The sequence below is a fragment of the Leucoraja erinacea genome, chromosome 9, assembly GCF_028641065.1.
Source record: "Leucoraja erinacea ecotype New England chromosome 9, Leri_hhj_1, whole genome shotgun sequence".
Classification (NCBI taxonomy): domain Eukaryota; kingdom Metazoa; phylum Chordata; class Chondrichthyes; order Rajiformes; family Rajidae; genus Leucoraja; species Leucoraja erinaceus.
In genome coordinates this window covers 20,917,102-20,941,861 of record NC_073385.1, presented here as the reverse complement: position 1 = coordinate 20,941,861, position 24,760 = coordinate 20,917,102, and the positions used below count along the sequence as shown (strand labels likewise).

General features: G+C 51.0%; 3 protein-coding genes across 5 annotated transcripts in view; 2 read left to right on the top strand and 1 right to left on the bottom strand.

The window, feature by feature from the left end:
* Window positions 1-402: 402 nt before the first annotated feature.
* Window positions 403-6,993, top strand: zdhhc22 (zinc finger DHHC-type palmitoyltransferase 22). The gene is made up of 2 exons (XM_055640302.1): window positions 403-660; window positions 5,221-6,993. The coding sequence occupies exon 2, from the start codon at window positions 5,237-5,239 to the stop codon at window positions 6,014-6,016; it is 780 nt and encodes a 259-aa protein (XP_055496277.1). The 5' UTR covers window positions 403-660; window positions 5,221-5,236; the 3' UTR covers window positions 6,017-6,993.
* A 2,765-nt stretch (window positions 6,994-9,758) lies between these two features.
* Window positions 9,759-20,705, top strand: eif2b2 (eukaryotic translation initiation factor 2B, subunit 2 beta). The gene is made up of 8 exons (XM_055640299.1): window positions 9,759-9,956; window positions 10,624-10,744; window positions 14,041-14,186; window positions 17,231-17,394; window positions 17,595-17,690; window positions 17,888-18,025; window positions 19,789-19,855; window positions 20,521-20,705. The coding sequence occupies exons 1-8, from the start codon at window positions 9,806-9,808 to the stop codon at window positions 20,676-20,678; spliced, it is 1,041 nt and encodes a 346-aa protein (XP_055496274.1). The 5' UTR covers window positions 9,759-9,805; the 3' UTR covers window positions 20,679-20,705.
* The window catches only part of mlh3 (mutL homolog 3 (E. coli)), a 44,367-nt gene continuing 31,461 nt past the window's right edge, over window positions 11,855-24,760 (bottom strand). For 2 of the 3 annotated variants that reach the window (XM_055640297.1, XM_055640298.1), the window contains one exon: window positions 21,442-21,765. In XM_055640297.1, coding sequence (XP_055496272.1) covers window positions 21,691-21,765 — 75 coding nt within the window. In that variant the 3' untranslated portion in view covers window positions 21,442-21,690. Of the gene's footprint in view, window positions 13,077-21,441; window positions 21,766-24,760 lie in introns of those variants that run through there. The other variant, XR_008723978.1, reaches the window with a different exon arrangement.

Sequence of the window (24,760 nt, the reverse complement as noted above, 5' to 3'; positions counted from 1 at the left end):
TCTGATGGGACCTATGCCAGGACACTTGGACCCTGGAGTCAGCTCTGGACTCTGCTGCCGGATCCTTGACTTCCAGACACACAAACAACAAAACAGCTGACAAAACATCTTCACAATATTTCTCAACATACGGATGCGTTTGTTCTCAGGACCCTACAGTACTCCCTGTGGCCAAACCCTGGCTCTAACTTCATGTACAAGTTTACAGATTACACCATTGTAGTGGCCATGTCTCAACGACGAGTCAAACACAGGAAGGAGATGGAGAATTTAGTAACGGTATCAAGGCAATAACTTCTCCCCTCAGTCAGCAAGACAAAGAAGTGAGGGGATGTACACAGGCAGTCAGCATCAATGCAGAATGTCCAGGGAATGGGGGCGGTGTGAGGGCCAGCACAGCTGTGATGGGCTGAATGGCCTTCCCTGCTGTGTGCTGTGATGTCAGCTGCTAGGCTGGAGCGGAGGTTGGGGGTGGAGAGGAATGGGGATGCGACTGGTTGTTTTCTCAGAGCGAGGCCAGGGGCTGTGGAGCTGCAGTCGGTGAGAGCAGCAGCAACAGCAGCAGCAGCAGTGCAGTCGGTGAGAGCAGCAGCAGCAACAGTGCACTATAGAGCTGCAGCATCGGCAAGCAGACGGCACCTCCGGACACTGCTCAACCAGGTACTGATCAAATAAACCCTCCACATCTGCACTGACCATGGCACAAGGGAGAGAGACACAGACAGAGGAAGAGACAGAAAGGGCCAGAGACAGACAAAGAGAGGGAGAGAGAAACAGCATGGGCCAGAGACAGAGAGTTGGAGAGAGAGACAGACTCAGAGAGAATGTGGAGGAGAGGCAGAGAGGGCCACACCGCACATACAGCGAGGGGAGAAAACAGAGGTGGGGAGAGAGAGAGAGATGGAAACAAAGGAAGACAGACGAAGGGAAGTGCAGTGATAAACACACAGGGAGAAACAGGGCAGAGAAATAAGAACATGCATATATATATATATATATTTTTTTTTTAGAGAGAGAGAGAGAGGCAAACAGGGAGAAAGGACAGAGAGAGCAGAAACTGACAGGAAGAGAGGGGGATGGGAGAAAGAGACGGGCAGACATGAGGACACAAAAGGGCCACGATAGGACTAAAATGGAGTTAACTCAGACGGGAACAGGCCGCTTGGACACAGAGAGAAATAAGGGTGGTTAGAGGTCGAGACCCTTCTTCCATCACCCTGCGTTGCCAAGCCAATGTGGTTGTACTTTGACTTGCCCTTTTCCCTGTGAACCCTCACCATTCCAACTCGATGCATTAGGGATCCCGGAACCCCTGACCTTTGCACCATGCATTAGGACCCTGTAAATCCTAACTTTGCAGCAAGTCTCCATGTGGGTCGGCGACTGAAGCTTTCTTCCACGGACAAAATCAGCCTGCCCTCGTCAACAAACAATTAATCAGATTGGTGAGGCAGGACCTGCCCTTGTCAGGCGAAAGGCCTTACTGCTTTGACTACTCTATCTGTCCCACAGAAAAATTCCTGCAAAAAATGTTTGCCAGGGAGCTACATGAATCCCTCTTTTATGTTGCCGGGACAGAAACATGCCGTTTTTTGTGGCTTTGGTGAAGCCAACTCCAGATCATTCTGAAAGTTAGACAGAGAGGAAGATTTTTTCCCTCCCTCTCCCTTTGTTAAGTGTAGGACAAAATCGACATGCTGTAACGGTTGCCTCAGAGGCCTTCTGAAACCATAAAGAAACATGTCGTGAGGACTTAGGATCCTGGGGAGTTCTTCCTTCTGTAAGATGATACCAGAGGCCTTCTGTAAGTGAGGACCAGAGCTGGATATGTTGTAGGACCTTCGGCCTTCCGGAGAACCTTCTGTTGTGGGGATGTAAACAGGAGGAACGTCACATGGATGACAGAAAATATGTGAGTAACTCAGAGGGATGAAGGAGTTGGGGAAGAGATTGGAGAATACCGAAAGAGAATTGAACACTGACCTCAACGTCAGAATTAAACAGAAATTCAACAGAAAAGTTGTAAGATGGAACTCAAGGCCAATAAACTCCTATCGGGAACCCTGTTGCAGGAAGGAGAAGGGGTTACAGATGACAGATGTAACGGATTCGGAGAAGTCATCCAAGGATCATTTCCTGTACGTGTCTGCCTTGGGTGGAACTGGTTGGTTTGTCATTTCCCTTCAGTTAAAATTGACCATGAGATATTCCCCTTCCCTTGTCCGAGGTCTCAAGTTTTTTACCAAGTGCTCATCTCTTCTGTCAAACATAATGTGAGACCAGAAAACGTCTGCCGACTGCCTGCCGCCCGCTTGGTTACTCCCAAGTTGATGATGGGACCTGAGTGGACATGGTGGACCCTCAAGTCAGGCTCTACCTCTTACCTTGAAAGAAAAGATCTACACAAACAACAAAACAGAGAAAAAAAAATCTATTGCAACCAGACAAGCATGCGTTATGGCTCAGGACCCTACAGTACCTCCTGTGCCAAACCTGGAGAAACTTCATGTAGTTAAATGACCGACAAGATTGGAGTGGCCATGTCAGCTACTTTGAGTCAAAACAAGGAAGTTCATGGAGGAATTTAGTAAAGATGGTTTGCAAAACTTCTTTCCTCAGTCAGGTCAGGAAGAATTGTGTCTAATGTACACAGCAGTCACATCAATGCAGAATGTCCACAATTCCGGGAGCGGTGAGTACCAGCACAGCTGTTGGGTGAATGGCCCTGCTGTCCTACTGTGCTGTAGCTCAACGTCGGTGTGGAGCGCACAGAGTATTTTTGGGGATGCTATGTGGGTTTTCAGAGCGAGGACAGGGGCTGTAGGAGCTTGGCACAGTGAGAGCACAGTCAACAGCAGAAAGCAGCAGTGCGAGTGAGCCAGCACAGACAACATCACTATAGAGCTGCAAGCATCGGCAAGCAGACGGCCCCTCCGGACACTGCTCAAGAGAGAAATTTGACCATGCCACAAGGGAAGAGACCAACCAGACAAGAGGAAGAAACCCTCCCTTCAAGACAACAAAGAGAGGGAGAGAGAACCAGCATGGGCCAAAGACATGAGAGTTTGAGCAAGAGAGCCAGCCCCTTATTAGGGGCCACACGCACATACAGCGAGGGAGAAAACAGAGGTGGGGGAGAGGAGCAGAGAGAGAGATGGAACAACACACAAGACTACGCTAGGAAGGACACATTCTTCACTCATAAAGAGAAGTGAGGGAGACCTAAGAGCATCTTCACATCTCATATGGGCTTTTTTCACTCTCGATAAAGACCAAACAGGGGAACCAGAGAGAGCATTCCTCACAGAAGAGCGGGGGATGGGAGAAAGAATCAGGACATTGAGGACTAAGGGCCACGGACAATGGAGAAACGAGCACCAGCAGACACCTGGAAATAAGGGGGGTAGAGAGGGACAGAGAGGGACAACAAGTACATCAGACACATTCAAAATTCCAGGCCTGGCCACAAATGCAGAACAGCGCAGGAACAGGCCCTTCGGCCCACAGTGTCTGTGCTGAACATGATGCCGATATAAACTAATCATGTGGCTGTACCTGATGCATATCCACTCCCCCCGCACAAAGGCATCGATAATAGACAGCAAATAAACCATAAAGAAACATTGTCTGTTTAAAGTAAATGTAAGAGAGATGTCCTTGCAATTGTTGGCCTTCCGGAGAATGAGATTGGGCACATGTATGCTGGCTTGAAGGGCCGAATGACCTACTCCTTAAACAGAAAGTCTGGTTGATGGAAGCCACTGAACATGAGGAGAAAATCAAAAGGATCTGGGAAGTCATCCAAGGAACGGCAAGTGGAATTTAACTCGGAGAAGGGATGTTTACAACAACATTAGTCACGGGCGAGGTGCCAGATTACATGAGGGTGGCTAATGTGCCTTTAAGAAGGGCTGCAAAGAAAAAACTGAAAACCAGAACAAGTTTAACATCTGTGGTAGAAATGTTACTGGAGAGGATTAAGATACACATGCTTTTGGAAAGATGGTTTGAAGAGAGATGGTCAGCATTGTGTGTTGCTGCCCCCCATACTTCAGGGAATTGAGTAGACAAGTTGGGGCATATTACTATAGCTCGTCGGTGAGGATGCACAGAGTATTGTGTTGAGTTTTGAATGACCCTGCTGTAGGGAAGAGGCCATTGTGTTGGAAATGCAGAGATTTCCGAGGATGTGGCCAGGATTCAAGGGCTTGCGAGAGAAAAGGCAGGCTAGAACTTTACTCATTGGAGTGCAGGAGACTGAGGCCCGGTGATCTTACATACAAAATCATGAGGGGAATAGATAGGGTGAAAGCGCAGTTAGATTTAGCTCTTAGGGCTAAGGGAATCAAGGAATATGGGGAAAAAGCAGGAACGGGGTACTGATTTTGGATGAACAGCCAAGATCATCTTGAATGGCAATACTGACTCAAAGGGCCGAATGGCCTACTCCTGCACCTATTGTCTATGTTTTCCCCAGGTTTGGGGAATCAAGAACCAGAGGACATAAGTTTGTGAGAAGGGAAAGGTTTAATAGGAACCTGCGGGGCAACTTTTTCACACAGAGGGTAGTGGGTGAGAGGAGGTCGTTGCGGCAAATACAATATCATTTAAAAGACACGGACAAATAGATGGGGAGAAAGGTTGAGAGGGGTATGGTCCAATGTGGCTACATGGGACAGGTTCAGTGACAAAGCTGGTGCAGATGGATGTGGCGAGTCTCACCCTGGCCACTCCTCCCCTCTCCCATCGGGCAAAGGGTACAGAGGGCTCAAGGAAAGAGCGTTCACATCAATCGCGGCCCTGCTTCCACCCATCTTTCCACCACCACCCACAAGAAGTGCAAGGCAGACAGAGGTACAGAAATATGAAAACACACATCTCCAGATTCAGGGGCAGTTTCTTCCCGGCTGTTACCAGGCAACTGAACCATCCTACCACAACTAGAGAGCAGTCCTAAATTACTCTCAGATTATACTTGATAGGACTTTACTGCCTTTATCTTGCATTAAACGTTATTCCCTTATCATGTATCCATCCACTGTGAATGGCTTGATAGTAATCATGTATTGGCTTACCGGTGATAGGTTAGCACGCAACAAAGGCTTTTCACTGTACCTCGGTACATGGGACATTAAACTCAACTGTTATGTGACCTGTGTTTGGTGCAGCCTGTGTGAATCTGTTGCTAATGAACGGGGCGGGGGGGGTTTGTGTGTGCAGGAAGGAATGGTCCAGGATGCTGAAGCTGAGGATCCTGAACACTGTTGCTCCTTCTTACTTCCTTGCCGTCTGCATCACCACCACCATCCTCCAGAGCTACGTCTTCATCCCCGCCATCTTTGCCGATGATGTGCTCCAGCTCTGGTCTCATTCTGGCTTCCACTTCACCTTCTATCTCTACGTCTCCGTCAACGTTCTGGGCAACTACTTCTTCATCCTGTGGTACCCGTCAGAGAGCCTGCAGTGCAGCACCAGCGCCGCTGATGGCCACCACCCACTGCAGGTCGGCAGCCACTTCTGCAAGTTGTGCAGCAAGGTGATCCTGAAGCGAGATCACCATTGCTTCTTCACCGGCAACTGTATCGGCAACAGGAACATGCGCTACTTCCTCATGTTCGGATGGTGGACTTCCATCGTCTGCCTCTACTCTCTGGTGGTGGGAGTAGCTTACCTCAGCACTGAGTACCACCTGTCCTTCGAAAACCCGCTCACCTTCCTCACCCTCCTCCCCCTCTCCTTTGTCCATTTCTTCTTCAGTCTGATCCCATCCTTCCAGCTGTTTCTGGTGCTCATGCTCTACATCTGGCTGGGCATCGGACTCACCTGTGCCGGCTTCTGCTGCCAGCAGATCCTCCTGGTGGCGCGGGGTCGTACCTGGTACCACCTGAAGAAGGGGCTGCCGCCAGTCCGCTGCACACCGTGGGGAGTCAATCTCCAAGACGTCTTCGGCAAGCGCTGGCTTCTCGGCTTCTTCTTCCCCGTCCCCACTGTACAAGTCGATCCAAAGGACAAATAGACCCACAGTCCCAGCATTCCCCACTTCCCAAACCCTGTCCTGGCATTCCCCACTTCCCAACGCCAATGTCCCGGCATTCCCCACTTCCCAAACCTTGTCCCGGCATTCCCCACTTCCCAAACCTTGGCCTAGCATTCCCCACTTCCCAAACCTTGTCCAGGCATTCCCCACTTCCCAAACCCTTTCCCAGCATTCCCCACTTCCCAAAGGCAATTTCCCAACATTCTCCCCATGTCCCAAACCCATTGTACAGAATTTCCGGCATTCCCCACTTCCCAGGTGAAGCTGGGATTCTCCTGCAATTATTTAGCTGAGACCTGGACGTTCACACAGCAGCCAGACCACCAGGAGTAGTGACGGGACTGTGCACGGGAGAGTTCTCTCCCTGGACACGCTGTCCTCGTCCGTGATCTCCCTCCTGCATTGTGTCCGCAGTGTTTGGACATTCGGCCCGTTTAGGTTTGTGGGACCCCAGACCCTGGACCCTCAGTGCAGGGCCACACGCAGGGGATTGGTGGTGGGGCTGGCATGGAGTCAGACCACTTGAGGCTGTTGGTCAGCTGTCCACTCACCCGCTAACTGTAGGCTTAAGGAACAGCTTGTGCTGGCGGGATCGCACTGTGCCCAGTGGGGTCACACTGTGCCCAGTGGGGTCAACCTATCCAGTGGGGTCAGTGTCTAGGGTGGGGCCACTGTATCCAGTGGGGTCACACTGTGCCCAGTGGGGTCACACTGTGCCCAGTGGGGTCACACTGTATTCAGTGGGGTCACACTGTATAGGGTGGGGTCACACTGGGCCCAGTGGGGTCACACTGTGTCCAGTGGGGTCACACGGTGTCCATTGGGGTCACACTGTATCCAGTGGGGTCACACGGTGCCCAGTGGGGCCGCACTGTGCGGGGCCAGATTGGCCCATATGGATACAGGTGTCCCGTGGCACTGCTTTCACTGCAGGTGAGGGAGGGGGAGGGGGGGGGGGGGGGGGGGGGGGGGGGGGGGTTTGGGTGGCGACGCTGAGGATTGGATTGGATTGGGGAGGGGGGGGGGGGAATTGGGCTGATGATGCAGGCACTGAATAAAGTGATCGTTTTAACAATCGTAGTCTAATTCTACAATCTGCAGACTCCAGCAACTACCCAGTAGTCCCGAGCCCGAGCCCCCCAGCGTGTAACTGCCCCCCTCCCTCTGCCCTTCACTCCCCCACCCTCACACAGACGAGCCCACCCCAGCGTGTAACTGCCCCCCCTCCCCCCTCCCCCCTCTCTGCCCCTCACTCCCCCACCCTCAACGCACCCTCACCCACCCCAGCGTGTAACTGCCCCCCTCCCCCTACCCTTCTCTGCCTCTGTCCTTTACAGCCCTTTCTTCACCCCCGGATGTCCAGTCCGTTGAGTTACTGATGCAGTGAACCGCAGCCACTGTGCTGTAGTTTAGAGATACAGCGTGGAAACAAGCCCCATTCGGCCCACCGAGTCCGCGTCGCCCAGCGATCCCCGCACACTAATATTATCCTACACACACTAGGGACAATTTACAATTTTACTGAAGCCAATTAACCTGCAAACCTGTACGTCTTTGGAGTGTGGGAGGAAACCGGAGATCCTGGAGAAAACCCATGCAGGTCACAGGGATAACTCCATACAGATAACACCCGTAGTCAGGATCGAACCCGGATCTTTGGCGCTGTGAGGCAGCAACTATTTCACTGTGAGGAGTCAGTAACACACAGACTAAGTATTGAGTAGAGGTTAGGGGGTGGGGTTGGATTGTTACCTTGTCGTGGTGGAGAAGCTTGTGTGGTCCTGAGATCCTGAGAACGATGCTGTCTGCAGCTATGTAGGGCCACCCATGGCGGTAAGGTCGAGGGGGAGGTCTCTGACCAAGAGCAATCCAACCAAGACCTCAACGGTGGAACAGGCGGAGGACGATGGCTGACCTTAGTGGAGCGTCACAACAGCTGGGAAGGCGGATGAAGGCTGCAGCAGAAAAGGGTCTCCGGTCGTCTTGGACTCCATGCCACAGGATCCTGACCCAGATCTGTCAAGGACCGTGGGGTGGCTGCCTGTGCACCAGTCTCCCCATGTTAAACAAAGTCACGCACAGGTGTCCTCCATAAAGGGAATAGCACCCTGGAGACACCCATGGTCAGCCATGACCGAAGGGGGCCTCAGTAAGAAGGAGGTCATGTTACAGTTGTAACATGAGGTAGGGCCACATTTATTGTGTTCAGTTCTAGTCACCCTGCTATAGGAGGATGTTCTTAAACTGGAAAGGGTGCAGAGAAGATCTACGAGGATGTTGCCAGGGCTATAGGGAGAAGCTAGGAGCGCAGGAGGATGAGCGGTGATGTTATAATGGTGTATAAAATCGAGGGAAGAGATCGGGTGCATGCACAGTTTTTTTCCCACGGTGGGAGAATCACGAATCAGTGGACATTGGTTTAAGGTGAGAGGGGAAAGATTTTATAGGAACCTGAGGGGTGGCGTTTTTCCACAGAGGCTGGTGGATATACTGTATAGAACAAGCTGCCAGGGAAGGTCATTGAGGCAGGTACAAAAACAATATTTAAGACACTTGGACAGGTACAGGGATAGGAAAGGTTTAGAGGGACATTGGCCAAACACGGGCAGGTGGGACTGGTGTAGATGGGGTTTGGTCGGCGTGGATGAGTAGGGTCGAAGGCTGTGTTTGTGTGATTCTATGACCTGCTCTACTGAAGTCCCGACCCAAAACATCACCTATCCATGTTCTCACAGATGCTGCCTGACCCGCTGAGTTACTCCAGCACTTTGTGTCTTTGTTGCTCAAGATTCCAGCATCTGCAGTTCCTTGTGCCTGCTGCACTTGTGTATAGCTTTGATTGTACTTGTGTACAATATGATTTAACTTGATGGTACACAGACAAAGATGTACACTGTATCTTGGCACACGTGACAATAATAAACCAACACCCAGCAGTTGTGAGTTGAGTGGATCCTCCTGTTTCTAATGTTCCTGAGGGAGGGCTGGAGCAACATGTGGAGGGCCCGGGGGCTCACTGCAGTGGTACAGGGCTGGTTGGGGGAATGATTGAGTGGGGAGGTGGTGGAGGGTTGGGGAGGGGTCCGGGGTGGAGGAGGCTTTGGTGCTGGTGGTGACCGCTGATGGAATGGAGGCAGTTTGGGCAGGGATGGAGAAGGGGTGCAGGTACAGGAGGGAGACATGGCCGGGGGGTTGAGAGGAGAGATTGGGGTGGGAGTTTGGAGGAGTGGAGGTTCAGCGCTAGCGGGGGGTTTTTGTGAGGGCGTGGGGGAGGAATTTGAGTCTGGGTGGGTGAGATGAGGGTAGATGTTGGATGGGTGGGCGGGGTTGTTGGGGGGACAGGGGGGACAGTTTAACGGGGGGGTTGTTGGGGGGGACAGGGGGTTGTTTAACGGGGGACAGTTTATCGGGGGGGTTGTTGTTGGGGGACAGTTTAACGGGGGGGTTGTTTGGGGGGACAGTTTAACGGGGGGGGTTGTTTTAAACGGGGGGGTTGTTGGGGGGACAGTTTAATGAGGGACGGTTTAACGGGGGACAGTTTTGGGGGGACAGTTTAACGGGTTGCGATTGTTGGGGGACAGTTTAATGGGGGGACAGTTTAACGGGGGGGGGGGGGGGGGGGGGGGGGGGGTGGTTCTGGGCAAAGGGAGATGGAGACTTCGGGGAGGAGGAGTCACTGCCCGACCTCACCAACATGGCGCCGCCCAGTGGACATATTTCCGGATCCGGCGGTGCGCCGCGGGTTGTGTCCGGCTAGAAGGAGCCGCTATGCCGGCTGTGCAGCCCGATGTGTCGGAGATGGCGGCGGCCTTGGCCGGGCGGCTGGGCCGCGGGGAGCTGCGCGGCTCCGGGGAGGTGGCGGCTGCCACGGCGGGGCTTCTGCGGCGGATCGTGGCCAACGGCCGGTGGAGCACCGCAGGTACCGGGGCCGCGCCGCGCAGCGCTTCGGCCCATCCCGTCCATGCTGGACAAGCGGCCATTCATTCAGGGCCAGGCTCGGCCTCGAAACCCGAGTCATAGGGTGTGGAAACTGGCCCTTCGATCCGACATGTCCCAGCTACACTAGTCCCTTCTGCCTGCGTTTGATCCACATCCCTCCAAACCTGTCCTATCCATGTGAACCTATCCATGTACTTGTCTAACCGTTTCTTAAACGTTGGGATAGCCCCAGCCTCAACTACCTCCTCTGACAGCTTGTTCCATATACCCTCCACCGTCTGTGTGAAAAAGTTACCCCTCAGATTCCTATTAAATCTTTTCCCCTTCACCTTGAACCGATGTCCTCTGGTCTTCGATTCCCCAACTCTGGGCAAGAGACTGTGTTCATCTACCCAACCTATTCCTCTCATGATTTTATACACCTCTATAAGATCACCGCTCATCCTCCTGCGCTCCATGGAATAGAGACCCAGCCTACTCAACCTCTCCCTATAGCTCTCTAGTCCTGGAAACATCCCAGTGGATGTTGTGTCACCCAGTAGGTGTCGTGTCTCCCAGTGGGTGTCGGGTTTTTCTCGCCCAGTGGGTGTCGGGTCACCCTGTGGGCGAGGCTCTGGTCCACTGCTGACCGCTGATTCCTGGCCCAGGGGAGCTGCTGGAACTGATTCGGGCAGAGAGCCGGAGGGTGATCGCAGCCGAACCCTCGGAGACGACGGTGGGGAACATCATCCGGCGCGTGATGAAGATCGTCCGTGAGGAGTACAGTCGGTGAGGGGGGAAGGGTGTCATTGGGGGAGGGGTGGTTGGGGGGGGGGGGGGGGGGGGGGGGGGGTTGTCGACCTTGAAAGAGAGATTCGCTAACCTCTCCCTGTAGCTCAGGCCCTCAAGTCCAGCAACATCCTCGCAAAAGGAACACCAAATGCTGATTTAAACGGAAGATAGACACAAAAAGCTGGAGTAACTCAGCAGGACAGGGAGCATGTCTGGAGAGAAGGAATGGGTGGCGTTTCTGAACCTTTCCAGCTTCACAACATCCTTCCGTTGGCATGGTGACCACAACACTCTAAATGCAACCTCACCAACATCTTGTATGACTAACATAACATCCAAACTTCTATACTCAAACCCTGACTGATGAAGGCCAATGTGCTGAATAAAGCCTTGACCGCCGTCTACCTGTGACGCCACTTTCAGGGAACGATGTATCTGCACTAGATCCCTCTGCTCTACAACATTCTCCAGGGCTCTGCCATTCACTGTGTAGGTCCTGCCCTGCTTTGTCTTCCCAAAAGCAACACCGCACACTTATCTGCATTAAGCTCCATTAACAATTCCTCAGCAAACTTACTAACCAAGCCTTGTACACCCTGCTTAAGTTTCAGTTCAGTTTATTGTCATGTGTACCGAGGTACTGTGAAAAGCTTTTTGTTGTGTGCTAATCAGTCAGCATGATTACAATCAATCCATTTAAGTGTCTAGATACACGATAATGGAATAACATTTAGTGCAAGGTAAAGCCAGTAAAGTCCTGTCAAGGATAGTCCGAGGGTCATCAAAGAGGTAGATAATAGTTCAGCACTGCTCTCTGGTTGTTGCAGGATGGTTCAATTGCCTGATAACAGCTGGGAAGAAACTGTGCCTGAATCGGGCGGTGTGCGTTTTCACACTTCTGTACCTTTTTCCCGATGGGAGAGGGGAGAACAGGGAGTGACCAGGGTGCAACAATACAATACAATTTTATTTGTCATTTGAACCTCGTTGAGGTCCAAATGAAATGTTGTTTCTGCAGTCATACATACAAAAAGAAAAAGACCCAAGACACAACACAATTTACAGACATCCATCCCAGCGCATCTCCTACTCGCTGTGATGGAAGGCAAAAACGTATCTCTCCCCTGCACTCCCCTCTCCCCCCCGATGTCAGAGTCAAAGCCCCCGGCGGGCGATGGTAATTGTCCCGCGGCCATTAAAGCCACGCCGGGTGATGCAAGGCCACGCTCCGGGTCTTGTTGTTGGAGCCCCCGGCGGGCGCTAGCAAAGTCCCGCAGCCATTCCAAGCCGCGCAGGGCGGTGATGTAAGGCCCTGCTCTAGGTAATCTTCAACCCCGTAACTCGGGCGAGTGAAGTCGCCGTTGCGGAAGCCCCGAAAAGCAGTCTCCCAGCAGGGACCCGCGGGGCTCCCGGTGTTCCTGTCTGCCAGACCTGCGGTTGGAGCCTCCGAATCTCCGGGGGTCGGGTCACAGCAGCGCGCCACCACCGCACCACCCGCTCCGGACTCAGCCAGCTTCGTGATGGTATGTAAGTCTGCAGCTCCGCGACTGGAGCCCCAGGTTCTTCCTGCTGGAGGCCGCTCCACGTTGCAGCCCCAACGACAACGGAGACCCGACAAAGAAAAGGTCTGGTCTCCCGTGCAGAGGAAAGATTTTAAAGTTTCCCCGCCCCCCACAAACACACCCCGTCAAAACAAATAAAATAAAAACGACATTAAAAACGAGACAGAAAATAATAAAAAGACAGACGGACTGCAGAGGACGCTGCGACGTGAGTCGCGCCGCCCACTCATCCTTGATTAAGCTGCTGGCCTTGCCGAGGCAGTGTGAAGTGTAGATGGAGTCAATGGAAGGGAGGTTGTGTTGTATGATGATCTGGGCTGCATCCACAGTTCTCTGCGATTTCTTGCAGTTCTGGATGGAGCTGTTCCCAAACCAAGCTGTGATGCATACCGATAAAATGCTTACTATGGCGCATCTGTAGAAGTTGGTGAGAGTTGTAGGGGACATGCCAAACTTCCTAAGCGTTCTAAGGAAGTAGAGGCGTTGGTGTGCTTTCTTGATCGTTGCTTCAATATGGGTGGTCCAGAAGTTGTTGGTGATATTGGCTTCGAGGAATCTGAAGTTTTAAACTATCTCTGCTTCAGTGTCATCAATGTAAACTGGAATATGTGAACCACTTTGCTTCCTGAAGTCCATCACTGTCTCTTTTATCTTGCTGACATTGAGAGACAGGTTGTTCAGTCAATACCAGGTCACGAGGTTCTCGATCTCCTTCCTGTACTCTGTCTCATCATTATTTGATATCCGGCCCACAATGGTGGTGTCGTCTGTGAATTTGAAAAGTGAATTCGATTTGTACATTGCTCCACAGTCGTGTGTCACAAGGAGTAAAGAAGGGGTCCTTGTGGAGCCCCCATGTTGAGGATTATTGTGGAGGATGATTTGTCCCCTATCCTCACTGTTTGGGGTCTGTTGGTCAGGAAGTCGAGGATCTAGATGCTGACACCAAGTCCCGTGAGTTTGGTGATGAGCTTGGATGTATAATGGTGTTAAAGGCAGAGCTGTAGTCTATGAATAGTGAATTGCCATTACTGGAAACTCAGTCATTACAGAATAACGAGTCTATTTCCCATTGAAATCATTCATTATACATGAATTACAGTAACGGGTCCAGCACCGAACCCCAAGGCTCACCACTAGTCACAGGCCTCCAGTCCGAGAAGCAACCTTCCACCATCACCCTCTGCTTCCTTCCATGAAGCCAATTTTCTATCCATTCAGCCATCTCTCCTTGGATCCCATGCGATCTAACTTCCAGAGCAGCTTACCATGTGGAACCTTGTCGAATGCCTTACTGAAGTCCATGAATATATTAACAGTTACTGGCCCGTGTGGATTTACTGTTGAAATCAGCGCAGGTTGTTGAAAGGCAAATTACATCAAACGGCCCGATGAGGGAGGGCTGCTGGGGAGGGGTCGGAGAGAGGAGCTTCTTTCCTGGAGTAGATCAGGTTTACAGTCCCTCAGGGATGGGACTGACCACCACACACCACTGGTCCCCCAGGCTTTCGGGGTCACAGTGATGAGGGGGTCTGGGCTGGGGGGGTGGGATGGGACTGACCACTGGTGCCTCAGGCTGCGGTGAGGAGGGAGGCTGGGCTGGGGGGGGGGGGGGGGGGGTGTGATGGGACTGACCACTGGTGCCTCAGGCTGCGGTGAGGAGGGAGGCTGGGCTGGGGGGTGGGGTGGGATGGGGATGGGACTGACCACGCTGACCACTGATCCCCCCAGGCTGCGGGGCTGCGGTGAGGAGGGGGACCAGGATTCGCTCCACAAGCTGCTGACCTCGGGGGGTCAGAGCGAGGACTTGAGCGAGACCCTCGCCCCCCTCAGGACCAACGTCATTGAGGCCGTCAACGAGCTGCTGCTTGAGCTGGGTGAGTGTGGTAAATGGGGACGTGGGGGTTACTGAGCGTGCGTGTGTGGGGGGGAGTGGGGTGCGGAGGGAGGGTCTGCCAAGGTCAGTGACTGTTGGTGAGGGATGAAATTTAATCCCTTGTGAGGGGTGACATAGGGACTGACGATGTAGAGTCACTGGATAGAATTGAGGAATTGTAAAAGTAAAAAGACACTAATGGGAGTTATCTAGAGGCCCCCAAACAGTAGCCTGGTTATAAGGTGCAAGTTGCAGCAGCAGTTAAAACTGGCATGTAACAAAGGTAATGCCACTGTGGTTTGGGGAGATTTCAATATGCAGGTAGACTAGGAAAATCAGATTGGTTCTGGGCCAAAGAAAGGGAGTTTGTAGAGTGTCTCCAGGATAGATTCTTAGAGCAGCTTGCACTGGAGCCTACCAGAGAGAAGGCAATTGTGGATTTAGTGTTGTCTAATGAACCAGATTTAATAAGGGAACTCAAGGTAAATTAACCGCTAGGAGGTAGTTGATGTGATAATATGATCAGTTTTAATCTGCAATTTGAGAAGGAGATGGGTAAATCAGAAGTATCAGTGTTGCAGTTGAACAAAGGGGACTATGAAGGCATGAGAGAGGAGCTGGCCAAGGTCGACTGGAAAAGGATCCTAGCAGGAATGACGGTGGAATAGCAATGGCAGGAATTTCTGTGCATAATCCAGAAGATGCAGGATTATTTCATTCCAAAGAGGAAGAAAAATTCTAAGGGGAGTAAGAGGCAACTGTGGCTGACAAGGGAAGTTAGGGATGGAATAAAACTAAAAGAAAATGTGTATAACAATGCAAAGAGTAGCGTGAAGCCAGAGGATTGGGAAACTTTCAAAGGACAACAGAAGGTACCAAAAAAGGCAATACAATAGACAATAGGTGCAGGAGTAGGCCATTCGAGCCAGCGCTGCCATTCAATGTGATCATGGCTGATCATCCCCAATCAGTACCCCGTTCCTGCCTTCTCCCCATATCCCCTGACTCTGCTATTTTTAAGAGCCCTCTCTCGCGATCATCTAGAGAACCTGCCTCCACCGCCCTCTGCGGCAATACGGGGAGAAAAGATGAAGTACGAGGTTAAGATAGCCAAGAATATAAAGTAGGATAGTAATTAGATATGTTAAGAGAAAAAGATTAGTAAAGACAATTGTGGGTCCATTGAAGGCAGAAACAGGTGAAATTATTATGGGGAACAAGGAAATGGCAGAATAGTTGAACAGGTACTTTGGTTCTGTCTTCACTAAGGACGACACGAACAATCTCCCAGATGTACTAAAGGACCGAGGATCGAGGGAGACAGAGGAAATGAAAGAAATTCAGTATTGGGTAGACTGATGGGACTAAAGGCTGATAAATCCCCAGGGCCTGATGGTCTGCATCCCATGGTAATCAAGGAGATGGCTCTAGAAATTGTGGATGTATTGGCAATCATTTTCCAATGTTCTATAGATTCAGGATCAGTTCCTGTAAATTGGAGGGCAGGCTAATGTTATCCCATTTTTCAAGAAAGGAGCAAGAGAGAAAACAGGGAATTATAGACCAGTTAGCCCGACATTGGTGGTGGGGAAGATGCTGGAGTCAATAATAAAAGATGTAATAGCGGCACATTTGGACATCAGTAACAGGATCGGTCTAAGTCAGCATGGATAAATGAAGGGAAAATCATGCTTGACTAATCTTCTGGAATGTTTTGAGGATGTGGCAAGTAAAATGAATGAGCCAGTGGATGTGGTGTATCTGGAGTTTCAGAAAGCCTTTGATAAGGTCCCACACAGGAGATTAGTGGGCAAAATTAGAGCACAAGGTATTGAGATGGATAGAGAATTGGTTGGCAGACAGGAAACAGAGTAGGAATAAACGTGTCCCTTTCAGAATGGCAGGCAGTGACTAGTGGAGTGCCGTAAGGCTCGGTGCTGGGACCACAACTATTTACAATATATATTAATGATTTAGATGATGGGATTAAAAGTTACACTAGCAAATTTGCAGATGACACAAAGCTCGGTGGCAGTGTGAACTGCAAAGAGGATGCTAGGAGTTTGCAGGGTGACTTGGACAGGTTGAGTGAGTGGGCAGATGCAGTATAACGTAGATAAATCTGAGGTTATCCACTTTGGCGGCAAGAGCAAGGAGCAGATTATTATCTCAATGGTGTTAGGAAAAATTGGAGGTGCAACGAGACCTGGGTGTCCTTGCACACCAGTCACTAAAAGTAAACATGCAGGTACAGCAGGCAGTGAAGAAAGCTAATGGCATGTTGGCCTTCATAATGAGAGGATTTGAGTATAGGAGTAAAGAGGTCCTTCTGCAGTTGTACAGGGTCCTGGTGAGACCGCATCTGGACTATTGATCTCCTAATTTGAGGAAGGACATCCTTGCTATTGATGGAGTGCAGCAGGACCGTCATATGAGGAAAGATTGGAAAGACTGGGCTTGTGTTCACTGGAATTTAGGATGAGAGGGGATCTTATAGAAACATGAAATTATAAAATGACTGGACAAGCTAGATGCAGGAAATATGTACCCACATGTTGGGGGAACCCAGAACCAGGGTCCACAGTCTAAGAATAAAGGGGAGGCCATTTAAAACTGATGTGAGAACAAACTTTTTCACCCAGACTTGTGAATTTGTGAAATTCTCTGCCACAGAGGGCAGTAGAGGCCAATTCACTGGATGAATTTAAAAGAGAGTTAAATAGAGCTCTTGGGGCTAGCGGAATCAAGGGATATGGTGAGAAGGCAGGCACGAGTTACTGATTGTGGATGATCAGCCATGATCACAATGATTGGTGGTGCTGGCTCAAAGGGCCTAATGGACCCTGAGGCTGACAGTGGGGCAGCGAGGGGGTGGGGGGCAAGGTCTGGAGCAGCATCGATGCCGTGGGTATCTGTCCCTCACCCTCACCTGTGTCCCCAACCCCCCCCACCCCTCTCCTGTTTTGTCCCTCACCCAGCCTCTCTGCCCCCCCACCCCCCTCTCTCTTTCTCTGTTTCTCTCAAGTCTCTCTCTCTCTCTCCCAGACGGGATCCAGGACAATATCTCGGTGCAGGCGCTGGAACACATACACTCTAACGAGGTGATCATGACCCTCGGCCGATCGGCCGCCGTGGAGGCGTTTCTCCGCGAGGCCGCACGTAAACGGAGCTTCCAGGTGATCGTGGCCGAGGGGGCCCCCTACTGTCAGGTACGGGGGGTGAGGGGGCCCTACTGTCAGGTGGGGCGAGAGGGGCCCCCATACTGCCGGGTGGGATGATGAGGGGGCCCTACTGTCAGGGTGGGGGGGGGCGGGGGGGGGGGAGCACTGAGGACGGGAGGGAGTGAGGGTGGGGGGAGTTTTGTTGATTTGATCTGCCCCCCCCCCCTCACTAATGCCCCGTGCCACAGGGTCATGACCTGGCGACCTCTCTCGCTGCTGCTGGGATCGAGACGACCGTCATCACCGATGCCGCCATCTTTGCTGTCATGTCACGTGTGAACAAGGTACACGAGGGGAGGCTGAGGGGATTGGCTAGGGTGGTTGGAGGTGAGATGGGGTGGTCGGGGTATCAGCTGGGGTGCGCGGGTAATAGTTGGGGGGGTAATGGCTGGGGTGCGGGGTAACGGTTGTGGGGTGGAGGGTTGCCCAGGCGCGCGAGTGACCTGCCCCCCCCTCCCCCCCCCCCCCCCCCCCCACACAGGTGATCATCGGCACCAAGACCATCCTGGCCAATGGGGGCCTGCGAGCAGTGATCGGTGCCCACACTCTGGCCCTGGCCGCCCGGCACCACTCCACCCCCCTCATCGTCTGTGCTGCCATGTACAAGCTGTGCCCACAGGTAACCCAGCACCCACCTGTCCACAGGTAACCCAGCACCCACCTGTCCACAGGTAACCCAGCACCCACCTGTCCACAGGTAACCCAGCACTCAGCTGGGCAGAGCGGCAGCAAATGGAATTAATTCAGATACATGTGAGGTGTTTCATTCAGAGCAGGACCTTCACCATGAACAGTGGGACTCTGGGGAGTGTGGTAGAGCAGGGGCAGTAGCAGTGCAAGTACTTAGTTATAGAGGCATAGAGTGATACATCCTCCCTCGCTCCATGGAATAGAGACCCAGCCTACTCAACCTCTCCCTATAGCTCACACCCTCTAGTCCTGGCAACATCCTCGTAAATCTTCTCAGAACCCTTTCAAGCTTGATGATATCTTTCCTATAACATGGTGCCCAAAACTGAACACCATATTCTAAATGCGGTCTCACCGTCTTATACAACTGCAACAAGACTTCCCAACTTCTATACTCAATACTCTGACTGATGAAGGCCAAAGTGCCAAAAGCCTTTTTGACCACCTTATCTCCCTGTGACTCGACCTTCATGGAACCATGCACCTGTACTCCTAGATCCCTCTGTTCTACAACACTCCCCAGAGGCCTACCATTTACTGTGTAGGTCCTGCCCTTATTCGACATCCCAAAAGGCAACATCTCACACTTCTCTGTATTAAATTCCATCAACCATTCCTCCGCCCACCTGGCCAATCGATCCAGATCCTGCTGCAATTGTTCACAACCATCTTCACTATCTGCATCCAAATCATTGATGTAGATGACAAACAGTAACGGGCCCAGCACCGAACCCTGAGGCACACCACTAGTCATAGACCTCCAGTCCAAGAAGCAACCTTCCACCATCACCCTCTGCTTCCTTCCATGGAGCCAATTTTTTATCCATTCAGCTTTCTCTCCTTTGGATCCCATGAGATCTAACCTTCCAGAGCAGCCTACAATGTGGAACCTTGTCGAATGCCTACTGAACTCCATGTACACAACATCTACAGCTCTGCCGTCATCAACCTTTTTGGTCACGTCTTCAAAAAACTAAAATCAGATTTGTGCGACACGACCTCTCACTGACCCTGAAAGCAGAACCACAGGAAGACAGGCTTGTAAATGAGGCTTCTAGCATTGACCAGTCTGGGCATGGTTGACGTTGTACGTTGGTGTATTGTGTAGTTTAGATCATTCTGCTATAGGAAGGAAGCCAGTAGCTGGAAGTTGTAGAGAAGATTTATGAGGTTGGTACCAGGATTTGGGGGACTAAGCTATAGGGAGAAGTTGGGCAGGCTAGGACTCTATTACTTGAAGTGCAGGAGGCTGAGGGGTGATCTTATGGAGGAGTACAGATCATGAGGGAGATAGTTAGGGTGAATGAACAGTCTTTTGACCAAGGTCGGGCAATTAGGTTAAGGTGATAGATTTAATCGGTTCCTGAAGGGCAACGTTTTTCACACAGGTGGGTAGTTGAGGCAGATACCACAGCATTTAAAAGACATTCGGACAGGTACATGGATAGAATGTTTCAGTGGAATATGGAGCAAACGCGGGCCAATGGATTCAGTCCTGGCTCACCCATAGAAGGAGTTCTTGTGACTGGAGTCTGTGACCAGTGACTTCTGTAGGAGCCTCTGTTTGCGATATCTATAAATGACTTGGATGAAAATGTAATGTTGGCATTGATCTGCCCACTGATTCCACACTCGCTTGTCAGGGTTGATGATGTGTTTGGTGTTTAATACCAATGTGTTTCTCATCTACAGTTCCCTAACGAGGAGAACACAGTGCACAAGTTTGTGTCACCGCAGGAAGTGCTCCCCTTCACAGAAGGTGCGTAGTCCTGGAGAGAGGGCCTTGTGGGGCCTGGGGTAGACACTGGTCACTGCCCGAGAGCTCCCACCCCCAGCCCACCCTGGTAACATGTAGGGCCTGGGATAGACGCTGATCACTGCCCGAGAGCTCCCACCCCCAGAGCTCTCATCCCCAGAGCTCCCACCCCCATCCCCAGATCTCACCTCCACCCCAGCCCACCCATGTAACATGTAGGGCCTGGGGTGGTCACTGCCCAAGAGATCTCACTCCCACTCCAGCCCACCCATGTAACATGTAGGGCCTGGGGTGGTCACTGATCACTCTCCAGTGCAGAGAGCTCTCACCCCCACCCTGGCCCGCAACACGTAGGGCTGGGGTAGACACTGCTCAAGGCAGAGAGCAGCCAGCCATGCTGTCTGTGTGGAGTTTGCACGTTCTCCCTGTAACTGCGTGGTTTTCCTCTGGGTGCTCCTGTTTCTCCCACATCCTAAAGACGTGTGGGAACGCATGTTAAATGCTCCACTGTTGGCTAGGGGGTGAATAGGGATATGGGGAGTTAAATGTGATGAGTGTGGGATTATTGTAATGGGCGAGGGGGGGTTGGACAGATCCTCTGATTCCACGCTAACAGACTCAGTGCTCTCTCCAGCCGTCTCTCACTGCCTGTTGCCTGTATCCTACAGGGGAGATCCTGTGCAAAGTGAGCGCTTACTGCCCGGTGTTCGATTACGTGCCGCCAGAACTCATCACCCTCTTCATCTCCAACATTGGGGGCAACGCTCCATCCTATATCTACCGGCTGATGAGTGAACTCTACAACCCCGATGATCACCAGTTGTAACTCATTAAACTCACTGATACCCCTGCCTGCCTGCCTGCCTGCCTCCATTCAGTGCCGTACACGTACGTACATACAGAGCCTGCCCTCGTAGGGTGACCTGGTTCCACAGACCCCACAGCTGTGTGTCTGGTCGGCTGGGGCTCCAGTCACTCAATCCTCCCCCACAGGCCATTTCCTTGGCTGCCTTCAACACCTGCTGCACTGGGGCATTTCATCATCAGGTGTGTTCCAGGTATTAATGGGACTTGTGGCCAACATGGAGCCCTCTAGGAAGCTGGCCCGGTGTGGCTGACCAGAGGTTTCCTGTACCTCACTCACCTTGCCCACAGGGGTCAGCGCTGATCGACTGGCCACAGGTGTGGGAGTGGGGTTTGGTTTACTATCAGCTGCAGGTACGGTGAGCTACAACCTTGCTGCAGCAGCAGCAATGGCACAAAACATACATTATACACAAACTCAAGCAGACAGTGAAAAATGCAGTGCAACTAAAGCACACGATGAGAGAGCACGTCCACGTTGGTGCAAGTGGTGGTCTGTTGCTGAGGTGGGGTTAAGGCTGTGTGGGTATGTTCCTGAACCTGGTGGTGTGGGACTTGAGGCATCTGTACCTCCTGCCTGCCGGTAGCAGTGAGAAGAGGGCACGAGTGATAGGTTGAATGTCCTTAAACGTCCAAGAGAAATAGAGAAGGATGCTGACAGTGAAGTCCTGTGGCATTGCTGCCCACCGCACCCTCCCGGCACCTCCACAACCAAGAAAGACGGCACAGCAAAGCAGCTTCATTTATTAGAATAAATAGTGTTGGAATAAAACAGTTACAAAGTGCGCGCACACACACACACACACACAGGAGGCAACGTGTTCCTACCTCCAGTATCACACGTTGAAAGATCATGGTGGCCAAGAGGTCAAGATACCCGTGCAGCCTCAGGGTGGTACACTGGGCCTTTGCCCATTTCATACCAAAGCAGCAGGCTGGTACAGCACAGCTCCAGGTTTCTCAGCTTCGTGCAATCATTGAACAGCTTTACAGCCCGTCCACAGTGTCCACGCTGTCCACAGCTTCTGTAAGTTAGGTCTGTGTTCAACCTGTGGATCAGAATAAACGCACATAATGTTCCAGGGGGTGAGTGGTAATATGCATGGGTTCACAACACACCACAAACGCACAACACACCGCAAACACCACAACCCACAACGCACCACAATCACACCGCAAACACACAACACACCCACAATTACCACACCGCAAACACCACAACGCACCACAACCACACCACAATCACCACAACACACCACAATCACACACGGACCCGGCGGTGAGCGGTAATATGCTTGGGTTCACAACACAAATACACATGGACCTGTCATCGTCATCCCCTGACCACAATCACGCCAAATACATTTCCACCCCCACTGACTCACCACACAGGAGCTGTAACAACATCTCCAACCGACTCTGATAACCAGTTATATCTGCCTTGAACCATGACCTGGTTTCACAGACCCTAGGCCGTGTACAGCTACAATGAAGATGTTGTTTGCAGCAGCAGTACAGCCTTGTACAACACACACGCACACACACATATTACTATGCTTACGTATTCTATTGTGCTTCTGCAAGTAAGAATGTCATTGTTCTATCTGGGACATGAAAATAAACACTCTTGACAATTAGACATTAATGACACAAACTGCAAGACAGTACAAAGACAAAAGACTGCATTAGCAGGCAGATCAACCCTTCCAGCTTCAGTTTACTCCTGATAAATGTGGAGTGATGCTTGAGTGGGGTACCACAAGGCTCGGTGATGGGACTGCAGCTATTTACAATATACATCAATGATTTGGATGAAGGGATTCAAAGTAACATTAACACATTTGCAGATCACACAAAGCTGGGTGGCTGTGTCAACTGTGAGAAAGATGCTATGAGAATGCAGGGTGACTTGGACAGGTTGGGGGAGTGGGCAGATGCATGGCAGCTGAAGTTTAATGCAGATAAATGTGAGGTTGCCAAGTTCAAGTGACTTTATTGTCATGTGTCCCTGTATAGGACAATGAAATTCTTGCTTTGCTTAAGCACACAGAAAATAGTAGGCATTTACTACAAATCAGATAAATGTGTCCATATACCATGATATAAATATATACACACATGAATAAATTAACTGATAAAGTGCAAATAGCAGAAAGTGGTTATTAATAATCAGAATCTACTTTGGTAGCATAAACAGGAAGGCAAATTAGTATCTAAATGGCGTCGTTGGGAAAAGGGGAAGTACAACGGGATCTGGGGGTCCTTGTACATCAGTCTATGAAAGTAAGCATGCAGGTACAGCAGGCAGTGAAGAAAGCGAATGGCATGTTGGCCTTTATAACAAGAGGAATCAAATATAGGAGCAAAAAGGTTCTTCTGCAGTTGTACAGAGCCCTGGTGAGACCACACCTGCAGTATTGTGTGCAGGTTTGGTCCCCAAATTTGAGGAAGGACATAGAAACATAGAAAATAGGTGCAGGAGTAGGCCATTCGGCCCTTCGAGCCTGCACCGCCATTCAATATGATCATGGCTGATCATCCAATTCGGTATCCTGTACCTGCCTTCCCTCCATACCCCCCTGATCCCTTTAGCCACAAGGGCCACATTAAACTCCCTCTTAAATATAGCCAATGAACGGCCTCAACCACCCTCTGTGGTAGAGAATTCCACAGATTCTTGCTATTGAGGGAGTGCAGCGTAGGTTTACAAGGTTAATTCCCGGGATGGTGGGACTGTCATATGCTGAGAGAATGGAGCAGCTGGGCTTGTACACTCTGGAGTTTAGAAAGATTAGAGGGAATCTCATTGAAACTTATGATTGTTAAGGGCTTGGACACGCTAGAGGCAGGAAACATGTTCCCGATGTTGGGGGAGTCCAGAACCAGGGGCCACAGTTTAAGAATAAGGAGTAAGCCATTTAGAACGGAGATGAGAAAACACTTTTTCTCACAGAGAGTGATGAGTCTGGGGAATTCTCTGCCTCAGAAGGCGGTGGAGGCAGGTTCTCTGGATGCTTTCAAGTGAGAGCTAGATAGGGCTCTTAAAAATAAGTCAAGTGAGAGCTAGATAGGGCTCTTTAAAAAGTCAGGGGATATGGGGAGAAGGCAGGAACGGGGTACTGATTGGGGATGATCAGCTGGCTCGAAGGGCCAAATGGCCTACTCCTGCACTTATTGTCTATTGTAAATAGGTAGATGCTACACAACACCGATACATGACATGTACAGTAAATGGGTGGATGCTACAGGACATCGATGAACAGATACACTGGGGATCTGATCCAATCTGCCCTGAAAGTGGCAACACATGGATAGTATTTTGAAAGCAGCACACATGCCTGCGTCCGTAGGTCACACGAGTTAGGATGTTATGGTGCAGCTCTATAAAACGTTCCAGTGGGAATTGTGGGCAGAACTGAACTGTTCTTCCATTTTGTCTTTCAACATGGGCACCACTTCACTGTGGGAATCAAACTTTTGACTCTAAGGGCCACCTGCACCGGGCCTGTTTTAGCATAGAGTCAAATGTTTGCTTAATGCAAAGAAGAGCTTATGAACTCAAGGTTACACCGAGACTCCCTAACCTTCCCACATAGATAAAGAAGCCTGTTACACAGTGGAAAGTTACTGAATGCTGGCTCACAAGTCAAAGTCGCTTTTATTTGTCACATGCACCCGAAGGTGCAGTGAACCATGACTAATTTATCAAAAATGATATCACAATACTGCATGCTTTACACAGTGAGGACAGTCTCTTGCTTCAAGTGATTGCTAATAAAGTAGCTACAGTTTGATAGTGACTCACGTCTGGTGTAAATTATTCCAACAGTACCCACACAATAGGCACCTTCATGGACAAGTCATGGAGCAGAAAAACGGGCCCATCGGCCCAACTTGCCCAAGCCGACCAAGATGCCCGATCTAAGTCTAGTCCCACGTACCCACGTATGGCCCATATCTCTTTAAATCTTTGCTATGATGTGTCTGGATCAGCGCTACATTGCTGAGAACTATATTCTGCACTCTGTATCTTCCCCTTTGCTC